We start from the raw sequence: 10420 nt of genomic DNA on the forward strand, positions 1-10420 counted from the left end.
TAAGTGTACCTATGTGGCGTGGTGGGGTGTGCACCTATGTGGTGAGTGCAGCTATGTTGTGAGCACACCTATGTGGTGAGTGCACCTGTGGCGAGGTGGGAGCGCACCTATGTGGTGAGTGCACCTATGTTGTGAGCGCACCTATGTGGTGAGTGGACCTATGTGGTGAGTACAGCTATGTGGTGAGCGCACCTATGTGGTGAGTGCAGCTATATGGTGAGTGCAGCTATGTGGTGAGCGCACCTATGTGGTGAGTGCAGCTATATGGTGAGTGCAGCTATGTGGGAGCGCACCTATGTGGTGAGTGCAGCTATATGGTGAGTGCAGCTATGTGGTGAGCGCACCTATGTGGTGAGTGCAGCTATATGGTGAGTGCAGCTATGTGGGAGCGCACCTATGTGGTGAGCGCGGGCTGCGCGTGGTCGGGCGGCGGCTGGTGGTGCGCGGCGGGCGGCGGCGCGGCGTACTCCACCACCTCCTGGTAGATGAGCTGCTTCCACTGCTCCACCGTGTGCTCGCGCTCGTCCACCGAGTGGTCGTACGACGCCGGCGCCGGCTGCGGGCAGAGGTTGTTGCGTTGGTTAGGTTGCGCTTCACATTGGTATTTAAAAAATATTTGAAAACGATAATAAAAAATCGGCCACGTGCGAGTCGGACTCGCACACTAAGGGTTCCGTACCATTGAATAAACAAATGTTCTGTAAAATATTTAATTGTTAAATAAAATTAAATATTTTGTGAATATTTTAAGCGTTTACCTAGTGCTGATTTTAATATCGGGCAAAAAGCGGCAAAAATCACTTTAGTTGTATGAGAACTCCTGATATTTTTTTTTATTATTATAATTTTATTATTAAATATACAATTAAGTATTTTGTGAATATTTCAAGTATCTACCTGTTATCATTTATTGATATCGAGTAAAAAATAGTTCAAAAATCGCGTTTGTTGTATGGGAGTCACCCTTAATTTTTAATTATATTTTATTTTTAGTATTTGTTTTGTCTGTTGCCTCTATACGACAGAAATACATAATTTGTGAAATTGACGGACGGATGGACAGACAGCGTTTTTACCCTTTTCGGTACGGAACCCTAAATACGAAAGATAAAGCGGCTCGCAGTATAGCAGTGCAGAGGCCACTCACCGCGTTGACCTCGCCCTCGTCGTACCACACGTTGATGTAGGGGTGCAGCAGCGCCTCGTCCACGGAGATGCGGCGCTCGGGGTCGATGACCAGCATGCGCGACAGCAGGTCGCGCGCCTGCGACGCCTTGAGGCGGTTGTGCTCGCTGGAGTCGGACGGGAACAGGATGTCGGGGAACAGGCGCTCGAAGCTGTAGCCGGCGTAGCGCGGCCGGTTCTCCACGTAGTTGCGCACCGTGGGCTGCAGGCGCGCCATGAAGGCGGCCGACGGCGTGCCCAGCTGCTCTGCGGGCGGACGCTCGGCTCAGTCATTTTTTTTTTTATATCACTAGGTCGGCAAACAAGCGTACGGCTCGCCTGATGGTAAGAGATTACCGTAGCTTATAGACGCCTGCAACACCAGGAGCATCGCGAGCACGTTGCCGACCCCATCTCCAATCCCCCAGGAGCTCTGGTTACCTTACCAACAGGAACACAATACTGTTTGAAAACAGTATTATTTTGCTGTGATCTTCTGTAAGGTCGAGGTATTACCCCAGTCGGGCTGCTCCATATTTTGAGCAGGGAATTCCTGCTGTGCCCTACCTCAGTTAAGTGATAGTTCAGTGATTAAAAAAAAAAGTCTGCTGCGCTTGCAATCGCGGCTACGTAACACTGTTTCCGAGCAGTGTTGTGTTCCTGTCGGTGAACAAGGTGACCAGAGCTCCTGGGGGATTGGGGATTGGGTCGGCGACGCGCTTGCAACGCTTCTGGTGTTGCACGCGTCTATAAGCTACGGTAATCTCTTACCATCAGGTGAGCTGTACGCTTGTTTGCCGAACTAGTGATATAAAAAAAAACTTGCAGACTCTCTCTCCACGTAAGAGAAAGACCAAAGCCTAATACACTGCGAGTTATTTATGATAACGACCAGGACCGGCAGCTCAACGTGCTCTACGAGGCACGGTGGGTTAATCTACAAGGACAGACATCCAAACCGGAAAGGAATATTTGTACAAATACAAATATCCATCTCGAGCGGGATTGGTGCCCGCAAGCCGTCGGCGTTTTAGGCGACTACTCGCACCACTACACCGGAACAGCTGTTACACCAGAACGGTTAATAATAATAGAAATATTACAAATAACACAATTTATGAGGATAGACCAGGGGTTCCCAAACTTATTTTGTCTACTACCCACTAAGAGAATAAATTATTTTATAGTGCCCCCTTTGAACAATCTTTTAATGAATATTAGTTGATGTTCACAAGTTGTAGTCAAGAGTCCTTATAGATTAAATGAAAAATCACCCCCAAGCCTCTACACAACGCCATCATTTTTTTCTAGGTATCTACCCCCGCCCCCCTTTAGTACTGCAGCACCCACAAGGGGGCGTTATCGCCCACTTTGGGAAACACTGGGATAGACGGATGGTATTTACTAATTTAGGAAACTAACTGAACCATTTAACCGATGACACTTTGAAATGACCAAAGTAAAATAATATTCTATACAGGTCCAAAAATACAATAGTAATGTCCAGCGGGGAACGCTATGAACATTTCTAAGGCGGAATTTGAATAATCGCAATAGCGCAAAACCTCGATAAAATATTATTATTCTTCTGTCACAGTCATTTATAATTTGAAATTAGTCTCAGAAAAGTTAATATCAAATAATATAAATTTTATCCAACTCTTAACCACTTAAATGCTCTAGAGCATTGCAATGTGTTGCACAAAAAATTAGATCGAGTGATTTCTTTAAATTTAATGTAGTAAATATAAAACTGACTTACCTATAATTTTGTTCCACTGATCGATGTGATCAGTTCCCGGAAACAGTACACCGCCACGAATCATCTCCCCCATGATACATCCTACTGACCAGATATCCACATTTTCCGTGTAACCCATACCGAGGATCACCTGAATATATCAAAAAATATATAAACAATATATATATATATATATATATATATATATATATATATTTGTATTTTAAGCATTTTTTCTCATTAAGAAATAAATAAACGGTTCAAACTCAACGGCCCCCAGTAGGATTTAATCTTGTATCGGGAGTCCGGAATCATGCACAATACACGAGCACAAACGCCCAGACCACGACAAACATCTATATGGCCAATACAAATGTCTGTCGTGAGCGAGGATCGAACCCGCAACCGAGAGTTAAGGACGGATAAGTGTTTACCAAACATAAATAAAATAAAATAAAAAATAAAAATAGCCTTTATTTCTACTACTAATAAATTACAATTATTGTTAGTACAAACATATGTATGTATGAATATATATTAACCTAACCTAACCTATATATTGAAGCTATACAATTTATTCCTATACATATTTATAATATAACTTAATTAATATTAGTAATAGTCGCCTCTGCGGCGTAGGCCTCTCCCAAACCTTTCCATGTATCCCTTTCCCGTGCTTTCCGTGTCCATAGCATTACCAAACATAGTGCAGATATTATAAGAAGTAATTCCAAGCCACTTTTTATAGCCAAAAAGAACAATAACAACGAAAAATATTCGATTACAAACACGGAATGTAATTTACAAATAATCTAACTTCATGTTTATGAATATGCAGATTTATTTAATTTTAATTGAGGTTACAGCAGTTCATATCCTGCTCGAAACCTGGAACAGCCCGACTGGAGAAGTTCCTCAACCTTACAGAAGATCACAGCAAAATAATACTGTTTGGTGAGTAAGGTAGGGAGCTAGTGGGGGAATTGGGGGTAGGGTTGGTAACGCGCTTGCGTTGCGCTTGGTGTTGCAGGCGTCTATAGGTTACGGTAATCGTTTACGATCAGGTAGTCTGCACGCTTGTTTGCCGACTTAGTCGTATAAAAAAAATCAATTTTAAAACTTTCGACAATGTAACAAAGTAACTTTAGTAGATAATATCCATTACCTCGGGCGCTCGGTAATATCTGGTGACGACGTAGGGGGTCATCATGAAGGTGGTCCCGGCCGTACGCGCCAAACCGAAGTCCAAGATCTTGAGCGTGCAGTCGCTCTTCACTACTATGTTGGACGGCTTTAGGTCCTAAAACGCAAAGTTTACACTTTTATATATACACTTAATTAAATAAACGCCTCGATTCCCTGCGTAAGGAGTTTGGAAGCACACCCAGTACACAAGTTACAAACGCCCAGACCCCGACAAAAATCAGTATGACCATTATGCCATAAGCGGGTACCACCAAAAAAATGTTACTCAAAGGCAAAGATTAGATTTAGATGATATGATAAAAACCATAAAAATCAAAATTATCTGGATTTGGGGCTTAATTGACAATAAGTATAAAGAACAAAAACTATTGAAACGTTTACTTAAGAACTGATAATGTAGTATTGATAGTAGTACATAAATAGATCATTTGATATCTATTCATCCATATAGAATTGTAAAAAACTACAATCAGCTAACAACACCAACTTCAATTCACCGAAGTAAAACAAGAACGAAGTCACTTTATCGAGCAGCATTCAAGCGCTGTTCGAATAATATAAAGTTTGACATCCCTTCATTTACTTATTCAAAGTTATTTTAATATTTTCCTTTTGCCTTTATTATCTCGGATTATATTATATATTTTAAAATACATTCTGTAAAGGAGATTTTTTTAAATTCAGCTTCATTACTTGTCATCTGAACTTTGTGTAGAAATTCAATTGACACAGAACAATTCTCAATGCATAATTTCTTTAATGAATTAAAAATTTTGGAGGTTTTCAAGAGCTTGGAGTTTACGCGGTTTTTCCTTAAGTTGGCAACGCAATTCCGTTAATGTTGCAGATGACTACGAGCAGTTACATTTCATCCACTTGTGTGCCCCCCTCCCATTAAGAATATTTCGTTTAAAAACTTACCCAAAATCAAAATCAAAAATAGCTTTATTCAAATCTCCAAGAGCACTTACGAATCGTCATTTTACAAATTAAAACTTTAAAAATAAATTATCATTCTTGTAAAAGTGAAGCTACCACCGATTCGGAATGTAGATTCTGCAGAGAAGAATCGGCAAGAAACTCCGCAGTTATCCTTTTTAAAATAATATATAAACTGTCTTTTAGTACAAAATTAGATACCCGATGTATGATTCCAGCAAGATGGAGATGCTTGATACCGCAAAGCATCTGATAGAGCAGGTAGCTCATACGTTCGTGATCCAGGTCCATCTGAATCACTTGGCATAAATTAGCGTCCATTAGCTCCATCACCAAATATACGTCCTGGAACTCTTCTAGACTCTTCTGTGGCGTGAATGCGTTCAAAAGACCAATTATCTGAAATAGTTTGTCATTATTTATAGCAGTATTTCTATTTTGTCTTCTGACTGGTGACTCTATCTCCAACACCTTACGCTATTACACAGGAATTAAAAAGCAAAACTTGCAACATTTAAGTTAGGCTGAAGATTATATAATTTTGCTGATTATTGTCGTAAAAGAAGATAATTAGGTGATAGGTTATCAGGGAAATAGTGATTACATTTTAACATAAAATTTAGTTTAGCATAATAAATCAAGCATTTTGTATGTTGCTTAGATTAATTAAATGTTTTGAAAAGGGTTTCCAAACTCACATTTTTATGGTTGACGAGTTTCATAAGTTTGAACTCGCGGTAGGCGCGTTTCGCGTGCGTTACGTTCTGGAAGGGTCTCGAAAGCTTCTTGATCGCGACATTTTGCTGTGTCACTGTGTCATAAGCCGCGCTGAAAAGAAAAAAATCATCAATTCGTCTATAAAACCAGCAATGGATTTTGATCACTTTCCGTCGACACCAACTCTCTGAAATCTTTCGTTAGTTACAATAAATATAAAACAAAAAATATATACATATTTCGATACAAAAAAACGTTAAATTAAAAAGCCATGCATACATTTTTAAGTAGCTATATGTTTTTTTTTACATTATTATAATACTTTGGATATATTTTGCCTAATTAGTTCGAGTTGCTACATCGATGTCACGCGGGACAATTAATTTAATTGAAAAATTATCCAGGGGACTTACAACGATATTAATTTTGAGTTATGTAAAAAGGAAAAATATTGCTTATTATTTGAATAAAATTAAACCGTTACGTTTAGATTGTTTGATAAGTGGAACATCGACTAAGTCTATTTTCAGAAATTATACAATTAATTTTAACAAATAGAACAAAATTATTTTAAGTAGCAATATTTTAAACCCAAAAACAACCAAATACAGTTCATTAAAAGATGAGCTTTCCTCCTTTTCAAGTATAAGAGTCACTCCACAACTTATTGATACAGAAATAACATTTAAGAACCATACTATTCATTGTATCTCACAGCCAAATATTTAGTAATTTGAGTTAATTAAATAAAGAGGACAATAAGAGGATAAAGGTCTTTATTGCTAAATGAAAAACGGGTTTAACAATTCTTGAGGGTAGAAAGAAGCTTAAAATGATAAATTAGCGCCCATTAGTTAAGTATAGATGTTATAATGGACTAGAATGATTATGGCGATCATGATGATGTTAATTGTTAATTTGCGTCCTCTCGATCCTAGATGTCTCTTAATTATTTTTCATTACGTATTGAAAGGACATATCTATTTCTATCTGACCCCGAAGACATGATGTATTTTCCAAATATGTTTTGAAATGTCGTTATACCATTAACGCAGGCATTTAGTTGAACTTGGCAATGACCATAGTGATCATTCCATCTTATTTAAGCTCGTGATAATACATATACCAAGATTGACTGATTAATTGAAATAAAAATTCCAACCAGAATCAAAAGCTGCATGTGTCCAAATAGACAAAACGAGATTCAAATTCATTCATCTGATAGCAGTTTTCCTTATTTCGTTACAAAAATTTCACGTATTTTTAATAAGATATTACTATAATATAAAAATTATAGCTATTGCCGATGCCACTGTCTCAAAATTGAAGATATTCCTGTAAACAAGACTTGTACCCTTACAAATTGCTTCCAAACGTCACCCCAAAATGTAGCCCCGAAATCATCTAGACATTAAGAGATAATTAGTGTTCAAAACCAAAGCGGGATGAGTGGAAACAATGCAGCTGAAGCATTTTCCAAATGCGTCGCTTACCACACCATGCCCTGAGCGCCCTCGCCACGGCGGACGAGCTCGGTGTACCGCGTCGGTATCGTGAACACCGTGTCACCGAGTGTGACTGAGTAAAACTGAACCATTTCTACTTCAGCTAACGTTACTACTGGATCAGCTATAAATAGAAATACACTTTATATGGACAGCCCGGTCGGCTGACGGGCGATGTTTGCTGCTTGACGATCCTTTTCTCTGTTACATTATTATTTGCGTACCTCATAAGCATTTTGTATTGTAACTGAAAATATCGATAGAAGAATTTCCTTGTATAAGAAAAAAATGGACGATTCCATATTGTTTAAATCTGTTCTTTTAGGGCATGCTTTCGTAAGAAACGATGGTTACAGTTTAGGAGTCGTAAATAAGTTCCAATAGTTGTGCTAAATGTAGAATTACATTGCGCAATGAAGGGAAGCAAAACATTGAACGATCATTAAAATGTTTTATATAAAACTACAAGAACAGTGCAGATATGTGCATGCAGATAAATGATGGCGTGCTTAGTACATGTGCAAAGAATAATTTCGACAAACACAGATATACATGTACATATTACAATTGTAACAAACATAAAATTAATTAAAAGAAAAAGTAATTTATAAAACAGATCGTATCACGAGGTTGAAGTTAAGTTCTAGATTCTGAAAGACAATTTATATTAAATAACTTTAGCTGGCTTAAGTATAGAAAACGTAATTGGAAGGTTTATGTTTTGATAAGTCAAAGTCTCAGAGATCATGCGATGGTATTTAGAATATTAAGTGTGTTTGTATGTCTACACATGCATAAATATAAATAGCTCTTCACTTACGTAACATTATTAAACAAGGCTTTGAATATTCAAAACTAGAATTGTATATTAAAATACTAAATAATTTAAAAGGTAAAACACTATACAAGAACGCAATTGTATTTTTAATCGACTTCAAAAAAGGAGAAGGTTACTCAATTCGACCGTATATACTCGTATATTGTACATACGGTATATATACATATTTTTTTTTTATGTCACTAGGTCGGCAAACAAGCTTACGACTCACGTAAGCGATTACCGTAGCTTATAGACGCCTGCAACACCAGAAGCATCGCAAGCGCGTTGCCGACCCAATCCCCAATCCCCCCAGGAGCTCTGGTCACCTTACTCACCAACACGAACACAATACTGCTTGAAAACAGTATTATTTTGCTGTGATCTTCTGTAAGGTCGAGGTACTACCCCAGCCGGGCTGCTCCATATTTTGAGCAGGAAATTCCTGCTGTGCCCTACCTCAGTTAAATGTATGTTCGGGGATAACTTCGACGTTTATGAACAGATTTTGATAATTCTTTTTTTGTTGGAAATAAGATATCCCATGTGTGGTACCATGATAAGGAAACCAGGATCTGATGATGGAATCCCAGAGTAATCGAGGAAAGCCTTCGAAAATCGTTGTGACGACTAGTGCGTTTGTTAATTGTTTTCGTCTATTTACGTTGTATTACTTGTCGATGTCATTGAAGTCGGTTTTTTTAGTTTGCGAGCAAACACAATTGTTCACTTTAAGACAGGAGGGATATTTATCTATAGCAAGTTGGGTAAATATTGGGTTACTGATGTACTAATTTACTTACCATACTATGCCCTGTGCTCCGGATCCGATAGGCTTGAGGTTCTGGTAACGTTTTAGGATTGTGAAACGTGTGTCGCCGACCTCGACTGTGTAGAAGTGTGGGTGGCGCGGCGGGGCCGACATGGCGGTAGCTGGCGCCGCGTGGGGCATGGACCACCCCTAGCTGTTCGTGATGAGTAAATAATATATCATGTCACGACATAATGCGATAATACTTATTAAGAAGTATTAATAATTATAAGTAGCACGAACGAACTTGTGTACTGGTGCGTGTGCCTAACACCGGCGGTCGCGGGTTCAACGCTCGGAGTGGATATTTTGTGTTTATACAAAAATTTATGTGTGGTCTGGTTGGGCAGTCCTTATGAGTCTTCTCACCGTAACTCGAAGAGCACTTCAAGACGTCGGTCCCAGTTGTTATCATGTTTACCTGATAGCGATCGTTACTCATAGAAGGGAATATATCCGCCAACTCGCATTGGAGCGGCGTGGTGGATTAAGCTCTGATCCTTCTCCTACGTGAACAAAAAGGTCTGAGTCCAGCAGTGAGATGTATGTGCCTGAATCAAGAATCGTGACAAGCAACTCATAAATGTTACCCAACAATAATATTCTCAAATATCAGGAATAGCCTTTTGTATCTATCTAATCTGCCTCTCGAAGAATGCCTTCCAGTCGCTTTACGCATATAGAGCAATTATAGTTTCGTTACAGTAGCAAAACTATCACTTAAACCAGTTTTCTAATGACAATCATTACATTGTGTAAAACAAATTCGCGTCCCGCTGTCTGAATGCTTAGATCTTTACTACGCACCGGATTTTGATGCGGTTTTTTTAGTAAATAGAATGATCCCAGAGGAAGGTTTATATGTATAATAGATCTATAATATAATAAAGGAACTCTGATAGCCGTGCGAAGCCGGGGCGGGTCGCTAGTTATAGATAAAATTAAGAGCGACGTACTAATTCGTAACAGCAGTAGCACGTTTACGATTTCGCGTCAAATTTGGCAAAGAAATTTACGACAAAGGTGCGTCAGAATGGCCATTTTAATCCACTCTAAGCACGATCAAAATTGGTGTTGGATTAAGGGTACTCGGCGTCATCCTTGACCGAGAATCAAGATTCGATATCGGAAGAAATAATTACGGTGGTTCTTTATTATCTTTAGTGAAATACGCGATAAAAATACTTCGATCCGAGAGGCTTACTTTAATAAATTATCCGTAGAGATGAAGCGCCGGTCTCCATAAAGCGCGCCTCTTTGGTTTGTGAGTCTATCACACGAAATTCGTAGACTGATACTTCGTTGGGATTATTATCTGTAAAAAAAGAAAAAAAAAATGTTGTTAATTGGAATTTGAAATTTAAATAATGCTTTAATAAACTTCCATTCGCTTAAAATAACATTTACGTTTTCTAAGAATATTCTCGATTAATTTGGAATTAAGCTTCCAATTAAAAATATTTTATCTGTACTATAATGGTAATTTTTGTTCTCGTTCAATAATATTTGATGGAAAATTT

At 38.6% G+C, this 10420-nt stretch overlaps 1 protein-coding gene across 1 annotated transcript; it reads right to left on the reverse strand.

Moving 5' to 3' along the window:
• Positions 1-394: 394 nt before the first annotated feature.
• LOC123660721 (stress-activated protein kinase JNK) lies at positions 395-10133 on the reverse strand. The gene is made up of 8 exons (XM_045595768.1): positions 10105-10133; positions 8893-9054; positions 5749-5878; positions 5252-5449; positions 4071-4205; positions 2927-3056; positions 1148-1431; positions 395-556 (listed from the first exon to the last, which is right to left on the reverse strand). The coding sequence occupies exons 2-8, from the start codon at positions 9039-9041 to the stop codon at positions 395-397; spliced, it is 1188 nt and encodes a 395-aa protein (XP_045451724.1). The 5' UTR covers positions 9042-9054; positions 10105-10133.
• Positions 10134-10420: the final 287 nt, after the last annotated feature.

Source organism: Melitaea cinxia, chromosome 15 (assembly GCF_905220565.1).
Source record: "Melitaea cinxia chromosome 15, ilMelCinx1.1, whole genome shotgun sequence".
NCBI classification, from domain to species: domain Eukaryota; kingdom Metazoa; phylum Arthropoda; class Insecta; order Lepidoptera; family Nymphalidae; genus Melitaea; species Melitaea cinxia.

Coding starts and splice junctions, on each gene's coding strand:
- LOC123660721 (XM_045595768.1), bottom strand. CDS start 9,041: ATGCCCCACGCGGCGCCAGCTACCGCCATGTCGGCCCCGCCGCGCCAC. Junction 5,450..5,748: donor AACTCGTCAACCATAAAAAT/GTGAGTTTGGAA, acceptor AAACTATTTCAG/ATAATTGGTCTTTTGAACGC. Junction 1,432..2,926: donor TCAGTGGAACAAAATTATAG/GTAAGTCAGTTT, acceptor GTCCGCCCGCAG/AGCAGCTGGGCACGCCGTCG.